An 18,799-nucleotide genomic window follows, 5' to 3' on the forward strand; every position below is an offset into this window, starting at 1 on the left:
ACCCTCAAACAGTTGCTCCCAATCTAGTTTCTCCAGTTCCTACCTAATATTGTTGTAATTAGCCTTCCCCCTATTTAGCACTTTTCACCAAGGACCAGTGCTTTCCTTACTTATAATTATCCTAAAACTTACAGAATTATGATCACTGTTCCCAAAATTCTCCCCCACTGAAAACCCGGTAATCTGGCTATACCTATTTCTCAATACAAGGTCTAATATGTCCCGTCCATAGATGGATAATCTCCATATAGTTTCAAGGAACTCTCCTGGGTGTTTTAACAAATTCTGCTGCATCCAATCCCATGACACTAAGGGGGTCCCAGCCAATATTGATAAAGTTAAAATCACCTGATAACAACTTTGTTGTTTTTACATCCTTCCATGATCTGCTGACATATCTGTTCCTCTAGACCTCCCAATAGCCAGGAGGAGATAAAGTACAACTCCATAAAGGCGATTGCACATTTCTTATTACTGCCTTCGATCCATATGGCCTCACTGGATGAGCTGTCCAAGATGTTCACTCCTACTGCTGCTGTGATGTTCTCCTTAAACAATAATGCAACCCTTCTGCCCCATTTACATCCCTCTTTATCTTGCTGGAAGCGTCAATTGAATATTAAGCTGCTAGTTCTGATCTTCTGTCAACCAAGTTTTTATAATGGCTAAAACAACATAGTGCAATGTACTATCCATCATCTACCTTAGCTGTCTTAATCCTTGCATTAAAACAAATACACTTCAGACTGCCAGTCCCATCATATTCATTAACCTGGTCCTGCCTGTTCTTCCTATTTGACGTACAAGCATAAGGTAAACGACAACATCACGGTTTACAACAGAAAGCATTGTCAATGAGTATTATTGGATGGAGTGTCAGATAGTTAACTATTGTAAAATACGCAGCTCTTGCATTTCTAAAGGTTTCCTCAAGAGCCTGAAGAGACTTGCACAACATGCACCATCTTTCATTCCACAAGCTGCAGACAGCAGCACAGGCACTAATCCTTTAGAATTAGGTACGAAGTATTGTGAAAACTGAGATGCAGAAAAACAAGTGGCAAGGGCAGACAGGCTATGGAAAAGTATTTGCAGAAATATCAATTTGCACTGGTCAGCATTTGCTTGAAGGATTTGAACAACATTGAACCTCCATTAAAAATAAATTATCTATCTCAAAATGATCACTTTACACATTTGTCTATGACTATTAAACATAATCTGCAAGGTTTGGTTGCTATTGCAGAAAAGTTCATCAGTTACATCCGTGCAGTCATTCAGAGAGGATTAATGTTTCGGAACCAGTGACCCTTCTTCAGTTCTGAAGAAGATTCACTGGACCCGAAACATTAACCCCGCTTTCTCTCCACAGATGCTGCCAGACCTGCTGAGTTTTTCCGGTAATTTCTGATTTTGTTTCTGATTTCCAGCATCTGCAGTTCTTTGTTCATGGAGGATTCTTGATTTTGTTGTCAGCGACAGACAGGTAGCATCTCTGGCATTTTTAGTAGAGATGCTGGAGTTAGATACATGGCATGTTGTTGGAGCAAAACTTGCAGCACCCATGGCAGTTTTGTTTGGTTGCCCCAGGATATGGTTTCAGACAGAAAGAAACATGATATGCGGTTTCACTGACTGCTCTGTTACTTTCTCCAAACTAACGGCATTTCACAAAAGCATTCACATAGCACTCCAACTGTGGAGAATTTTTCAGGCTTACATTACTTCTTCAAATCATCGTCATGACTATAAACAGATGAACTGGACTTTCATTTTCATACTGCTTATAGGATCTTGGCACCTTAAAATGGTGACGAACAACAACAATTTTAGTTCAAAGTAATTGATTGAACATGGATCACTCTGAAAATCCAGACTCATTCATTCCTTCTTTTGTCAGTTTCCGTACACTAGGGGCAGTAGGTTACCAGATGATAATGGTTTTGCAAGGCAGCTTGAAAACTAACAAGAATCCCATGTTGACTTTTCTCAAGACTTGGCTTTGAGGGCTGTTGAACAGAGTAAGGGGGAGGGGATCAGAGGTTGGTGGGCTCAGCAAACAGTGCAGGGGATGGCTGTAATGTACTTTAGGTCAATTGTAAGTAAACATTAGTGAAGTGAACAACTCAGACTCTTTGATGAACAGTTTCCAGTCTGGAAAGATGCTTCCTGGACATTGCTGCCTGAGTTACTTGCTAGATCACTAGCTTAAACACAAGGTCATTGACCAGAAATGTTAACACTTGTTTCTATCTCCAGAGATACGTCATGGCCAAATTTAGTGTTTCCAGAGTTTTATGCTTGCATTTTGTATGTCCAACAAGTTACAAGTTAACTTCATAAACAAAAACAGAACTTGCTGGATAATCTCAGCAGGTCCACAGCATCCATGAAGAGAAATCAGAGTTGACATTTCGATTTCTGTGACCCTTCATAACAGATGCTGCCAGACCTGCTGAGTCTGTCCTGCAATTTCTGTTTCTGATTTTCAGCACTTGCAGTTCTTTCTATGTTTTTTAAGTTTAACTTTATGTTGACTTTGTTATTAGGTCAGGTCAGTCCATTGTGGGAATTGAACATTAACCTAAAGAGATTGAGAAGTTTCCTCTATTTTGATTGTTATTTTGCCTCTTGTTCTAAACTCAGACTGAAAATTTACTGCTCTCAATCCCTCAACAAGGAAATCTACAGAGACCAGCCAATTGAAGAAGTGATATCAATTGTGCCACTTCAGTGGCCAAAAGTAAGAGGTGAATAGAGGATTAAAATTCTTCCTGAAAGATCCGAAACACAAACTGAAGAAGAAACAACAGTTAAATGTGGTAAGACTGCAGCAATGGGGTGAAAATTGCATAAACATTCAAGACATACAGCACAAAATATTATTAATTTAGGTGGAAAACATTCATTATCTGACACAAAGTCTGATGACACATAATCTTGCTGCACCAGGTGGACAGGCTCTGACTCTTCTGGAAATTCAAAGACCCAGCGAAGTCAGGGAAAACTTACAGCACCCATAAAAGTGTGGGCATTGATTAGTCATCCAACTACAATGATAAATAGGGCGAGCAAAATGAGATGCTGGGAAGTTGCACAGAGTTCAATGATGGCAAGATTGGTAGCCATATTATGATGATCTTTCAACCTCCCTCCGTCTTAGCAATAACCCCATTTCAAAGCATTTGAAATTCTAGGGTTCCAGACAGGAAAAAGGCAGTCTACACTATCACCGTTCACTCGTAATGTAAGCCCACATTCTGCCTGAGGACAGTATGTTGGGAGTTATAGAGATAAGAACAGTAAACAACTAATGCAATGAGTTAAGCCATCTTGCCAGACAAAGTCCCTTTTCACCCTGAGGTCACCGAGAAGCACAGGGAATAGTTCAGACCCCAATGGGAATACTTTGGTTAGTTCCACACTCGTTGCCTTACAGCAGATTTATACTTGAGAGTTGTGGTTGACTCTGAGAAAATAAAAGTCTAACATTTGTACCTGTAATGGAAATTACTACTACAACAATGACACCAAGGCATCTCAAAGTTGAAACCATTGGTAGAAACTACTCAAGTTTTGTCTTGTAATGTGATGTCATCTGAAACCAGAGCTAAACACGATTGTAATATAATCCATTCTTTCCTTTATAACTCAATAATAACAGACTACATAAAGAACACTTTGGCTAACATGAGTGGCTTTATACAATTAACAAGCTGCAGTCTAATGAATAAATGAACACATAGAGCTTACAACTTGAATTGTCTTCTGGTATACAGCAGTCACTTTGCTCTTCAGTGAACAGTAAAACTGTAACCTGTACTGAAGCATCATAAAGTGCTCTTTTCTTTATGCATTTTTTACATTTAAAGTAAAACTAGCTTGTTTGTGTTTCCAACTGGATCGATAAAAATTTAATTTTCCTGCCATCACTTACCAAATTAAATTTTTAAAAAGTTTCTTTTAAGTATGGAATAAGATAAAGAATACAGTTTAAAACATCAACTAACATCTTCTTCCTGCCTATCCCTTATCATAACCAGACTCTTAACAGCAAACTATTGTTCCCAGGACTGTCTCATTTGGCGATCTCTCCAACTCATACTAATACTTGTGCTAAAAAAATGCCAGGCAATTACCATCTCCAGAAAGATTCAATCTAATCATTACCCTTGATATTCAATGTCATTACCATCACTGAGCCCCCTACTACCAACATCCGATGGGTTAACTTTGACCAGCAACTGTAGTAGTCTTACCATATAAATACTATGACTACATGAGCAGGTCAGAGGCTCAAAATCCTGCAGTGAGTAAACCCTAACCCTAAGCACATCTAGAAGGTATAAGTTAGGAGTGCTTGTCACTTGCCTGGATGACTGTAGCTCCAACTCAAGACAGCATCCAGGATAAAGCAGCCACTAGATTGGCATCACATCCTTAAACATCCACTCCTTCCACCCTGACACTCAGTAGCAGCAGCATGCATCATCTACAAGATGTGCTGCAGAACTTCACAAAGGCTCCTTTTACTTCCACCTGCAAAAACAAGTGCAGTCGATACATGGGAACACCATCAGCTGCAAGTTTTCCTCCAAGCCGCTCACTATCCCGATTTTGAAATTTCTGGCAGTTCCTTCAATGGCACTGGGTCAACATCCTGGAACTCCGTTCCCAATGTTAATCAATTTTACATCCAACTTTCATTCTTTTCTCATTTTCACCTCATCAATCTCTGACTCTCCCTTTCTCTTTCTTAACTTTGCTGTTTCCATTTCCGGGGATAGACTTCCACAATCCATTATAAATGCACAGTTACAACACTTCCTCCCCCCACTCTATTCCATTCTCCTAGTTTCTCACTTTCACTTGTATTTATTTCAATGATACCACCTTCTATGCAAGTGATTCTGAAAAGTCTCGATTTTGCCTCAACTGAGGATTCTCCACACCGTGCCTGACCCTCAACCATGTCTGACCCATTTCCCATAGTTCTGCCCCTTTCGTCCCTTTGAGAACAGGACAGGGTTCCCCTTGCCCTCTCTTTCCACCTCATCACCCTCTTTATTCAAAGCATCATCCTCAGTTATTTTTGCCACCTCGAGTTTGATATCATCACAAAATTGCATTCTGCAGTTATCATTCTCTCCACCTGTGGAACTCATTGCCGCAGAAGGTTGTGAAGACCAAGTCATTGACTGTGTTTAAGGATCAGATAGATTGATTTTTTGATTAGTGAAGGGATCAAGGGTTACAGGGAGAAGACAGGAGAATGGGTTTTAGAAACACACCAGCCACAAATGGTGGAGCACATTTGATGGGCCAAATGACCAAATTCTGCTCCTTTTGCTCTTATCATCCAGGACAACTTTGTCCACTCCTCTGTTACTCCCAGCACATCTTCATTCAAAGCTTCTCACTTTCCTAAATAATTGCAGAAAGTAAAGTACTTGCCTCTTTACCTCCTTCCTCCAAGGCCCTAGATATACCTTCCAGGTGAAGCAGTGATTTCAAGCTAATCTAATTAATTTGCTGTTCACAATGCCATCTCCTCTACATTAGCAAAACCAAACTCAGACTGAGTGAATGTTGTGGATCACCTTTTCTATATATTGCAAGTACAGACCCCAGTCTTCTGGGTGCTTGCTGCTTTCGTGCTCACATTTCTATCCTTGGCCTCTTGGCGTGATCAGCCAAGTCCAACACAAACTCATGCTCCTTTTCTATGTGCAATAATTTGCCTTTGGGACTCAGCATTGAGTTCAAAAACTTCAGACCATAATTTATGTCCTCCATTTTGATTACTCCTTCTTTCCTGAGTGTCTTGTTTGCAGGAGTTCACACCCAATAAAGTTGACCCTTTTAATGCTGTTAACACCTACTAATAACATCTACATTTCATTTTTATCTCTTCTCTACTACCATTAGCATACTCTTTGCCTTTTGCTCTGGGTGCAATTGTGTCATCTATTTCACTTGCTCCTCCTCCTTGCTTTCAACAGCATAATCACTTCTGCAACCCCTTTCAGTCCAAAGAAGAGTTACTCTTTGCTTTTATCACTGACATATTGGAAAGCTTCAAGCTCAGAATAATAATAAGTGCCATCAGTGTCCTTCAGGTATTTAAGAATTAAAACAATAAGGAGTGTTAAGAAAATTCACTATTCTCCCCTCTGTATCCCACCTCTTCAATCATCTACCCACCCATGAAACAAATAATTCATTAATCAATTGATATGATTGACTACCATTGATCCAGATTGTTGTTTTAGCACAACAGAGAAAATGTCCACACTTTCCTGTATTAGACACTGTGGAATCCAGATAATATCAGCTCCACTTTTAGTATAGCCAGAGAGTAGGACTAAAAATGCTGTGAGGTTAAGAGAAATAAAGCAATAAATTGAAAAATGTGGCATTTTCTGGAAATTTTTCTGTGCACCTCTAGGCGATTTAGGCTTGCACCAGGAAATGCAACACATTCCTAGTTCAAGGTTGTAGTGTCAACATCAATAACTCACTGATTTTCTGAATCAATACTCAAAAAATGAAATGAAAAAGTAGCAATACTTACGGGTACATCAACGTACTTTGCAGCAGCTTTCACCTTCAGGGAAAGAGAAAAAACAATTAGATATGAGGCTACAGTGAAAGCCAGACAACTCTTGAACTCTTTCCCCACCACAGTGCTATGGCTGGAGTCTCCAATCTTCCTGCTCACCAGCTACAAGCTGATATTTGTTCCATATTCACAGGTGATTGCTAAACTGCTTGGCTAGATTTGCAGAATCAGCACACTGGCATTTACATTTAACAACATATTTTGCCCTGATTTGTTTACAGCCAGCCAAGAGTGCACTACTACAACACATCATTGGAATGCACTGGCTGCTTCAGGCATGACCTTATCCTCCTGTGATGCTTCATTCAGAAGAAGTCAAGTAGAACGATAATGGCCAGGCCTACTCCATTCTGAGCGAGACAAGACAGAGACAAGCTGTGGTGTGATGTTGGATAAATGTGGAAAGAGTCTGAGGTATGGCACAATACTTGAGGAAGGGAAAGATTATTAGAGGATAACAGACGATAGAAACCATTTGTCCTATCTTCTGAACAACTGTGGATGTGCATTCCTGGATATCAATTTCAGGACTCAAGAAGCTAAAAGCACTTTACTGTGTTTTGGACCAAATAAAGTTGCTGGCATAGGCCCTCAATATACCGGAATTAATTATTCTCAAAATGGTCACATACTATCAGGATCAGGGGAGTATTAAAATGATGAAGACCTGTGACTGTGAATGGGTGAACCTTGAAATAAATTCTATAATCCGTGTGATTTTCTGACATGCACTCATGGGAGCAAGTTGCCTCACTATTGCAGGCTTAAATCTTGGAGCCAATTTTAATTTGCTGAAATGGAGTACTGGCCTTAGACTAAACACCCATTAACTGGACAACTGTGAATTTTACATGAGACTACTGCTGGGCAGCTGAGACAATTGTTTTGTTTCAGGCTGTGACCTATTCCAATCTGAAAATTGGATTATGACTGCAGGTTTAAGATAGAATTAGCTTTGATCATGCAGGGTGCCCTCTCTGACCGGTTTCACTGGTGTTTGAGCCATATAATCATTTTTGTGGTGACAGAAGAACCTTCTTTGAGCCCCACAGAAGTAGCATGGGCACTGCCTCTTCCCAACCTTGCTCCCAGTAGCACTGGGCTGTTTTGAAACTGATGATTTAGGTTGGAAGGTCCTTTTGGTGCTTGCAACTTGCTGGTTCAATTTAAATGAGTCTGTGGTCTTCAAACAGACTCTTGCAGCCAAAAGTGGAAGGCTGCTTTTGGCTCTCACCCCCGACCAATTTATCCATCCATAGGAATTAAGCAAATGCTTGATTTCAAGACTTTCACTCGTGTTTCAATTCAAATACAGTATTGCAGTACCTTATTCATAAAAGATAAGCACAAATTCCTCAGATTACTTACAGTGAATGATAGAATTGAGGAGAAGAATGTTCCTTCATCATATCTTGACAACTTGGATAGTACACCTTCCAGTACGAACACAAACTTGGGGGAGAGTGGGAGAAGAAAATGTTGTAACCATGTGAGGAGCTATAACACAGATTCTTGAAACACAGAAGGAGACTATGCCACCACATAGGATATGAACACGTTACAACAAAACTCTACTATTTTAACCAGTTACCCTATAAATAATACAGGCCATTCTGTGTTAACGGGCGTTTCATCAGTGTGAATTAGCTATAATGAGATTGACGAATTGTGGATACTGTTTGGATAACATGAACCTTCTACTGAACAGGTACAGCCATTTTCTGTTAGTCATCTTCCACAGCGCGATTTCCTATAGAGCTAGATCGCAGTTTGACACAACTGTCGTGTTATAGCAGAATGACCTGTACACAAGGATAAGCTGTGGAAAATGATCTTACACTGTTTAAAACTTAGCATTAAGTTATATTACTTGTTCAGGAGAGATAGATCTCCTCCCTCACATTTCCTCACCACATGCACTGCATATATGGGATTACAGAGTCATACAGCATGGAAACATGCCATTTGGTCCAACTTGTCCATGCTGACCAAGTTTCCAAACTAAACTAATCCCACTTGCTTATGTTTGGCTCATGTCCCTTTAAACCTTTCCTATTCATGTTCCTTTCCAAGTATATTTTAAATGTTGTAACTGAAACTGCACATACCAATTCCTCTGGCAGTTCACTGCACGTACAAACCACCTTGTGAGAGAAAAAAATGCCTCTTTTAAACCTTTCTTCTCACACTCTGGTGGGCCTTTTGGTAAAGGCATCATGCTGGCAGTAAACAAGAAGTAGCCCTTATCTGGCCACCTGAGTGGTTCAAATGGCCTCTTGACAAGTGTCTAAGCCATTGATGTCCTTACAATTGGCAATCTGACATGGTGACTGGAAGCTCTCAGGCTCCCCTCTCAACCTCTACTCTTGCCACTCTGCTTGTCCTCTCATCTTGTTGGAAAATTCAGCCTGATTACTCCAGTTCTCTCTTAGCTGATCTCCCATCCTCCACTCTCTGTAAGTTTCAATTCACCAAAACCCAGCTTCTTGTATTCTTTTCCTCACTATTCCTGAATGTCAATCACTCCAAATCAACAATTCAAAGGTATTACTTTTGTCCTTCTCGAAAATCAATTGTCTTACCTCACTCCCCCTTTGCCCATGTTACAACACCCACCACACCTTCAATCTCTCTGCTGTACCAACCTGTTCCTTTGTTAATCCTTGGCATCCTTTGGCCATATCATTGATTGACCTGGTTTTAAGCATCCAGATCTAATTGTGTAGAATACCCTTCCTCAACCTTTCCATCACTTGCATCTCTTCCAATGCCAACTTTAAAATCCACTACTCACCTCCAGCTACCTAAACACCAACTCCCATGGCTGGGTACCCATCTTTTTCCTTTGGTCACCGTGAAACTTTAAACACATTTTTTGGTGTTAAGGCACTATAAGCAGACAAAGTGTGTACTGACTTTTGTTTTGTGTGGTTTGTGGGGAATTTCATTCGTGCAACACCTCAGCAGCCGACTTGTCTTTTCATGTTCTAGCCCAGGCATGTTTTATAAAATTAGCAAAGAGGTGTTGAAGTGTTTTGACCTCTAACATTCTAAACACCAAAATTAAACTTTTTCTCCAGATTGCAGGACACCCAATGAAAAATGTAATCAACGCAGGACAGATTACTGACTGGATGCAGTCTTGTATCTCTCAACTGAAGGTAATCGGTCCTAAGATGGTCAAGCTGAACCCAGTTAATATAAGCCATCTTTGGACAGATGTATAACAAATTTCCCTTTAATTATAATAAAGTTGATTCAAATGGGCTATAAACATTACAAGAATGGTAACTGCTGCAGTTTCCAGTGCCAGCATTCTGAGAGGAAGATATTCCTAGGTGATAAAGGCTTGTGGGTTATTATGCTGCTCATGAATTGAGACTCAGCACTGCTGTAAGAAATGTCTACTTGGAGTAGAAACGAAGACGATCATAATAGGCACCATGACATTTGATACTGAGCACATTGTTTCAGATATTTTTACTGACTGCCTCAGGCGCACAAAAAAAGAATCAGCACACACTTTGACTTATCATAACTGAATGATTGCAAGTTCCCAAGACTGATGTTGCCTTTCTGCAGCCAATGATTGATGCCGAGTAAAAACTGCATTCTTTTTTTAGAATCTACAGTGAATGAAGAAACAATCTCTAGATTTGTATAATTCATGGCATGTGATATACATATACAAATGAAAAAGAGAAATGCTCCCAGTTTATTCTAAAGCACCAATCAAGCGATGATTTAAGTGTTTTGAAGACTGCCATAGGCCCACAATGAACTCCAATATGTTCAGTTTTAATTCATGAAGTGACTTGACATCACCTTGCCTTGAAGCAGTGTCGGGAGCAAGGAGAACCTTGTAGCACCATCACATCCATTAAGCAGTGCATCTCCTCAGCAAATCATTTCTTACCTTTGAAACCAGAAGGGAAATCATTTCTTTGAAGGTTCCTTCAATCAAATCATCGATCTTTGAGTGATACTGCTGCTGCAATTTGAAAAAGAGAACAAAGTTACAAATGGACAGAGAAAAGAAGAAGTGATTTTGAAAACAATGCCTTGTTCTACCTCAAGCACAATTAAAAGCTATAATTGGGGGATTTCAAATGAAAAACCTTGAGCCCAATCTCCCCACCGAATGCTGTTTTACATTCAGTGCTGGAAAGCTTCCCATGTACTCTGTCGCGTTAAGCAGCTAATAGATCTATTATCTGAGTGAATTGAGTTGCAGACCTCATTCAGGCACAGGAATGTGAAGGATACTTTTTTGTCGGCTTCTTTGCAATTAGGACAACCATGTGCTTTTTCTGAAGACCCGCCCAGTTGGATGAATGAAAGGCTAGGAGAAGATTCAATTAATGCAACATTTTATGTCTGACAACTCTCTTAAGTCATTTAAGCTGCTCTGTGGAAAAAAAGAGAGACACTGATTGTTAGCTGCACAAGGGGCTCTGCATTCGCACAGCAAGCAGCAGTTCACTTGGGTTCAAAGAATTCTTGCTGACAATAAAGTTAACTTAAGATGAAATTAAATTTTTTTTCTGTCAACAAAGCAGGAAGGTTAGTAATAAATTAACCGGTGATACAGAGCCGAACAAAACATTCTCCAAGAACCATGCCATTCCGCTTTTTTTGTGAACTGCTAGACTTTAAATTGTTACGATTAATAAAATATCAAACGTGTTCCCATCTTTCATTAATAACAGACAATATTGTCTCCATAGGTTCGACTGTCATTTGTAGGGAGTTTTAATTACAAGGACTAACCTGTCAATTCAAGGACTATTGAGTATGAAACCTTAAATATGACTGAAACTAATTAATTCAAGTTGAAACAATGCCAGTTTTCAGCAGTATAAAAGAACCAGCCTTTCATTTCTATTTTCTGCAGTGTTTTCCTGTAATGGATTACTTCATCTCAGTTTAACTACAGAGTTTTCCACAGGATTCGGGCTCACTACCGGAACTAACATTAAGGCTATTCCTAAAACAAGGGAGAAGTTATCCCATTTGTAGTCCGAGTATGTTGGTGAGTGTGTCTCATTGTGTCCATCACTCATGGCGCAGAACTGATTTTCTCTCATTATCTTCTGCTCTTCACCTCTTGAGTGAGTTTCTTGGGCAATCATGTGGCTAGAAAGATAGAAATGCTTGCTACTGCAGATACCTCAGATATCAGAGATCCTTCAAATGCGACATTGAGGACGACAGTCCCAGTGCAGCACTTTAATATGGACCACATGAAGACTAGTGTGCAGGGTTTGTGATAGAACCTGGTTGGCAGACTTCATTCCACACTTTCAAGCACCTTGAGAGAGTAGAGAACCACTGATGATTCCACATATTTCTGCAAAGTTAAATTCAGTACATTTTCAACAGAGAGCTCAGCCATTCAAGGCTGGGAGATATACAATGGGTGGTTCACATGTCCACTCTCCTTCACAGCATTATAGTCTGTTGAGAAAAACTGCCTTTCAAGTGGTACAACACTGTCCTAGAGGACGGGATGGGACCATTCACCACAGCAGATTCGCCGCCGCCAATTAGCCATGGCCCTTTGACCACCGAGGACGCTTAGCCACCACCCATTGGGCGCTGAAGATGATTCGCCACCGCAAATAAGTTATATATTTTGAATATTTTTGGTAGCGTTTACTTGTTTTAATAACCATTTATTTTTGTTAATAGACTTTTTTTATTTAACAACGTTTAAAATGTTAGAGAACAAGCATATCTAAACTATATAAAGTTGTCATTATATTGGTTAAGGTATTGTTTGTGTTGTTTCAGTAACAACTTATTTTCGTTACAGGAGAGCATTTTTTTAAGCTTGTATTTTTTTTCCATTTACCCTCAAGTCTTCAAAATGGAAACAAAAATTATTAGTAAACGAGGAAATAAGAAGTTTTACCACGATGGTTTTATATGTTTTTGATAAACTATCCAAGAGTGATTCAAGTATTAAGTTTTGGCAATGAGAACAAAGAAAATAATTTGACGAGAAAGGAATGATAGGAGACGCAGACAATAGAATAAAAAACATTGTTTTTGAATACGGTGAAAGAGATTGTTTGGAATATAACTATCAAATGAATTAAAATTTCATTGTTTAATATTAATGTGAGATTTTACTGCCATTATAAAGATTTTTAAAATATAATTCATTTTTCTGTTAAAGTTTGTAACTCATTTTTATATATAAACCAATAAAATGATATTTATTTCACCTCTTTTTTTATCAATATGTAGTATGTTGTTGTATAAATAAAGGGGACTGAGAAATCTGAAAGAACAGGCGGGAGGGAAAACAATCAGTACATATATATACTTCTGGTGGTGAATAGTCTCCAGAGGTCAAACGACCCCAGTGGAGAAACGCTGGTGGAGAATTGGCAGTGGCTAATCATCTGCGACGAATCTGCTGTGGCAAATCGTCACCAACCCCCTAGAGGATGCTCAAGCTTTTCAGGGTAATATAGCAGTCTATGCAACTATGAAACATTGAAGAGTGATAAAGAAAGGGTCCAAAGGAGATTCCTCAGGATTCTTCTCAACCTGATGCCTGTCATGAGAGACATCATTATACAACGCTTAGATATGATTTCCTTACAGATGCCGCAAGAGCAACCTAATCTTAGTGCACTGACGTCATATGGGGCTATCTCAGTGACTTTTTATCGTGATCATATCGAACGTGTCATTGAATGTTAACTGTACATGCACTGAAGTGGAATCACTTGAAGCTACCAATGTAAAATAGCATGGAAACAAGACATTTACTCAGTAACATTAAAGAGTCAAGGATTAGAAAAAACAGAAAGGCCCACATATCCCTTGCACTATACAAGGACCACTTGCCAAATTGCCAACAGAATCTGAGATAATTAAATAAAGTTCAAACTCAGCTCAGTCATCCTGGAAATTGGTTTCAATTGGTTTATCTCTGGGTCTGAAAATGTGTTGCTGGAAAAGCGCAGCAGGTCAGGCAGCATCCAAGGAGCAGGAGAATTGACGTTTCGGGCATGAGCCCTTCTTCAGGGTCTGTCATGCTTTCTTGCATGGTCCCCTTGGTCAATGCCCTCATCATCAGTCTCCATCTTCATCCTCAGAAGACTTCTGTCCATTCCCATATTTAATTATCTGCAGCCAGGATGTCATCCCCTTTGCTGGTTTCGGTTAGAAAGGACACAGCATGCTGCCATGATACAGGGCATCTTTGCTGAGCTATACCGCAAGGCCCCATTGATGCAGTCCAAGCACTCGTCTTCAGCATGTTTCAGAGAGATGAAGAAAATGACAGTGACACCTGTAGATTCTCATCATTCTCCTCCATCTCTTTGGTGGATCTTCACCTGCTGCTTCTCCCTGTGGAGGTGGTGTAGCCACCGCTGGAGTCCCTATTCTTGTAGCATTTGCAAGACAGAGCTGTAATTGCTGTTCCTTTCTCTGTTGTCTTTGGAGTTTAGACCAAAGAGAAAATGACCCTAGTGACAGTGTTCTCCGTGTTACCTCCTTGGGCAGGTCAATGTTGTGGCATGTCAGAAAGATGACATTTTTATTAAACAAACTCCTGAGCTTTTACATTTATGACCGTGAAGCTTTCCAAGGAGGTCACTGTCATGCTTCCAGAAGAATCATGGAGATATATTACTGCACCCAAGTGCATGGTGAACATTAAAATTGTTGTGTGCTTTGGGAGTAGAATTCTGTCAGTAAATCATCAAGATAGTCAGCCAGCCAGCACTCCACCCTCCTCCCCCCAACTAAACTACAGATTGCCTTTTGTAACCCCAAACCATGTACCTGCACCACAGTCAGAGCCTCTGGCAGGGTTATCATCCTGAAAAGCATTTGTCAAATGGGAATACCAGGTTCAGCTTTTCACTGCCTTGTTCTCATTACATTTGCTTAGCTGACATAACAAGGAGACAGTTAGTGTGCATGATCTAATAGTCTTGATTGCTTGAGGCCACTATTCTTCATTCTTGGACAATGCCTATGAAGTGTCAACTGATGCTGACATTACTAAGTCAGCGGAGGCTCAATAGTGCAATTGCTTTTCGCAGGACCTCTCAAACAAACAAAAACACAGTAACATATTTCATCCACTTTGCACCATATTTGAAATAATTGCGCAGTTGAATTTCAATGCAACATCATGAGGTTCCAGCTTTGTGTCAGAGTGAGTGACTTTCAGGTTCTGCCTATGTTGTAGGAGTTCTCCCATTCTTTATGTTCTCTATTGTCTTGGCTCCAATGAACGTTTAGTCTCCCCCATTTAGTTGAGCGGCTTGACATAACTATCAATGTCCCCACTTTACCTCCAGAGCCCATTGCTTTGGAAATTCCCTTATCCTTGTTGGGCCCTCTTGATGTTGAGACCAGAGTTACTGTGACCTGTCTGAACCTTTCCTATTGACTCAGACATCCCACTGTGACAATTATAACCAGCCTATTTCACAGAGACCATTCCCTCGAGACACCGAGCACAATGAAGCTTGTTCCCAGATTCAAGTTGCCTGGTTTTTCCAGGACTCCAGGGACAGCCCATGATAAACTCTCTGATCATTAGTGAGCAAATCCTCAGCACTGACTGTGGGCCACTACCCACACTGACTTGGCAGGACAGTCACAAATATGACAGTGTACCTGCTGGGCTACTGTCTCTACAGTTCTCCTGGTATTGACTTATATGCTGCAAGGACACATTTAAGTGCCTGACTGACCATGGACAAACCAGCAGCCTGGAATTGGATGAGCCTCTTCACTGACTGTGACCAAACCCACTGGCTGCCTGTAGTCTCTCTTCACTAGACTAAGGACTGATCTTTCAAACATTGCATTTTGCTTGAAACACATGCAGTGTGTTTGCCATGTAAATTGCTGGTACTTGCTGCAGTTCTGAAGATGACGTGGCATCATGTCCATTCCTGTCTGACCGACAGACTGTTCAGCACTCCCTATTGTCTCATGCTGCATACCTTTCCCTCTGTGCTAAAAAGCAATGCAAACCAGAGAGTCAGGCAGCTTGTGACTGAGCATTAAAGACCATGTGTGCTAAGAAAGCAATATGGGGCTGGTAGGTAAGCACTATTGTGAGACAGCATTAAGAAAGCAAGTATAGAGATATAGAAAGCATGTGTCCATGTAAGTGCAAAAGCATCCTTTGTAGATGCACTGGATAGACGTTTGTTTCCACACACAAAGCAGCTTGGAAAAAGCATGCAATTCATAGATGTCCCTGAGCTCCTAAGAAAGTTGAAGGGCCTGGTGTCTGAGTTGTTCCAAGAGCAGGCATGATGATATGGTGATGCTGGTCATTTGCTCATGCCAACTTGCATAGAAGAGGGGTCAAGGAGGATGGTAACCATGGAGAATGCAGAGACATTGGAAGAAGCAGTTGTATTCAGCAAGTTGCAGTCACCAGCAGCTCTGACATACAGGTCAGGAATTTGCACTGCCTCATTTCTCATGTAAGATAGGAGGAATTGGAAATGATAATAAATAAGGCAAGTTGGGGTTTTAAGGAGATGCAAATGCATAAGCATAAGGCATTCGCCATTTAGTGGCGTGATTCAGAAAACACTATTTAAGGCTCAAGGGAAAAATTAAGAAACCTTTTCTTGAGTTGACAATCTGATCCCAATATTTTTCTACCTTTCTCGCCATTACACATGTTACACAGGGAGGGGAAATTTCTATCGAAAAGTGAAAACACAACAGATTGCATGTTGGTATTGAATTTATACAGATCGAAATTTAAACATTCCTCTGCAAAATTTTATCTTGCAAGATCTTCTTCTAAATGTAACTTTTCATTGATAATAGTTTAAAGTCAACATTCCACATTGTTTATTGGCGTGAACTTTGTTAATTTTCATATTTTTTCTGCCACAGAAGGAGTTGGTATAGAAGAATAAAGTGGCGTCTCCATTGTTACTTGCGCCAGACGATGTAGAAGCCAAACACACAATAAGTATAAGGCCAATTGTTGACTCTTACTTAAATCACAATTGAATGTAGTTGACTCAGCATAGACAGAAGGGCAGAATCAGGGAATTCAAACTGTCTTTTCCCTAATGTAACTACAGACTTAAATCCAGCCCAAACTGATGGGGTGATCACTTACTCTTCTTTGGTTGTTGTAAGGCACCAAAATGAACTGTGGAAATCTCACGGCCTCATTGTGGGTGAGAGCTTAGAGAAAATTATCCAGCTTACTGCCACCAATGGGAATATTCATGTTGATATAATATCAGAACTATTCTGAGTTTGAGATTAAGGTGTCATGTTGAACTAGACACACAAAGATTTGATTCCTAGCTCCTTTGTGAGGCATTTAACCTTGCAATGCTTGACATCAACACCAGGCGAAAAAGAAAGCCATCAGACTAAAATAAATTCTACATTGTGGCATTTCAAAATTATAAACACCGTTAACATATTTATTACAACAATTTAAAAATGCCTCTAATAGTTTTAATTTGTTCAATGACAAGTTCTGCACAACAGCTCAGAGAGAAAAACTGACAAGTTCACAATAATATGATCATACTGAAATTGCTCGTCGAGAAAGAAAGGGGCCTCTTGGTGATGGGGCTGGGCAGAACTGCAAAAGAAAATGAGACGTCTGTATAACATAGATTCACAGAGTTACTGTGCACAAGGTGCAGACTTTTAAGGCCAGCAATTATTTTCAGTGCAACTTCTGTCAGATACTGGATAAAGGAAACAATTCCTTCACTTTTATAAGATGAGAAATTAAAAAAGAATGTTGTATACTGTTGAATTTCTACTGATACTTTTCTTGCACGTTTGACTACCAATACACATGTTTTAAAAAGTTAACAAATCAGGTTCAAACATTTAGACCAACTGCTTTGTCCTCAGTTCTAGTAATGCCTTTGGCATTTGGTATGAGTGGAAGCCAGCTAATAAGATTGCTTGCTTGTCAATTTCCAAATTGTCCAATTTGAAGTCACCAAAATTTGCTCCTGCACATGATTGGATGTCACACTGAGCATCTCTCTTTATTAAAGTCAGAGCTTAATAACAAGACAGCACACAAAATAATCAAAAGCAACACTTACCCATTGCTTACTAAACTGGAACCGGAGATGGGGAACATAAATGAAGAAAAGAAGGCAGAACACAGGAAGAAGCAAAAGGACAATGATGAACATTTAGCCAAAATTCATGTCAATCTGTAAATCATGAGGGTATGATTTAAGACTAAAAATAAACTAATCCAAAATAATAATGACAAAAGCCAACCAAATGAAAGAACTAGATGAAATACATTTATTTTGATACAATGAAGATAGAAGCAAAAGAAACAGATCATGTTTAAATCTCACACTGGGGAGACAATCAATCACTCCTCCATAATGGACACCCCAAGAACACTAAAGATATTGGACATAATCTACTGAGACCAGCAAAGGATGAATGGAGGTGGGATTGGAAGTGAAAAGTCAACATCTGCTCAATAGGCTGCCACATTCCTATGGTGAGTGATGGAATCAGTTGCTGTTTGACAGTGTACCAATTGTAAAGAAAGTAGGATTGTAGGAATGGTGCGCTAGGATCCTCCTAGCAGTTTCCTGCTGAGTGCTGATCCAGGCAGTTCAGTTGAGCCAGTAGGAGCACAGTAGAATTAGATTCACACCTCAATAGATGTTCCCAATAGGATTGGTCTCACCCACAGCACAAATTAATCCAGAGGAAGGTGTTCACTCTGCACAAGGGGACTACCCAGCATTAGTTTTGATTCTGATGCTCATCTCGGACGTCACCCTGATGCTGAGGTACTGACACACTCTCCCTGTTATCTGTGCACCTCTCCTAAAAGGTGCCTTTAAACTGACAAAGCTCTAGGTCCTTTGACTGTTCCTCCAGGAACCTGCCCACCCTTCTTGATTGGACAGGGCTCTGAATTGGAAACTCTCAATTGGCCTTTTGAAAAATATCTCACACGTGGGTGGGACAATCTCTGACAATCGGGAACAGGGACTAAAATGTCCCCGATGGAAGTAAATTTTCAAAGATGACAATACACCCAATAAAGCGTACTGCTTTTTCAAATTTGAAAAGGAGGCCATAAACTACATTGCTTGGGGAAAGTAAAACATACTCTTTTGTAATTTCCCTGGACTCACACTCCTACTTGAAAGT

General features: G+C 40.0%; 1 protein-coding gene across 13 annotated transcripts in view; it reads right to left on the reverse strand.

Moving 5' to 3' along the window:
* The window catches only part of LOC140458187 (calcium-dependent secretion activator 2-like), a 746,655-nt gene that overhangs the window by 71,968 nt on the left and 655,888 nt on the right, over positions 1 to 18,799 (reverse strand). For 8 of the 13 annotated variants that reach the window (XM_072552408.1, XM_072552415.1, XM_072552407.1 and 5 more), the window contains 4 exons: positions 17,716 to 17,730; positions 10,539 to 10,613; positions 7,991 to 8,074; positions 6,575 to 6,607 (listed from right to left, as the gene is read on the reverse strand). In XM_072552408.1, coding sequence (XP_072408509.1) covers positions 6,575 to 6,607; positions 7,991 to 8,074; positions 10,539 to 10,613; positions 17,716 to 17,730 — 207 coding nt within the window. The remainder of the gene's footprint in view (positions 1 to 6,574; positions 6,608 to 7,990; positions 8,075 to 10,538; positions 10,614 to 17,715; positions 17,731 to 18,799) is intronic. The other 5 variants (XM_072552410.1, XM_072552419.1, XM_072552420.1 and 2 more) reach the window with 1 other exon arrangement.

This window comes from Chiloscyllium punctatum, chromosome 32, assembly GCF_047496795.1.
Source record: "Chiloscyllium punctatum isolate Juve2018m chromosome 32, sChiPun1.3, whole genome shotgun sequence".
Classification (NCBI taxonomy): domain Eukaryota; kingdom Metazoa; phylum Chordata; class Chondrichthyes; order Orectolobiformes; family Hemiscylliidae; genus Chiloscyllium; species Chiloscyllium punctatum.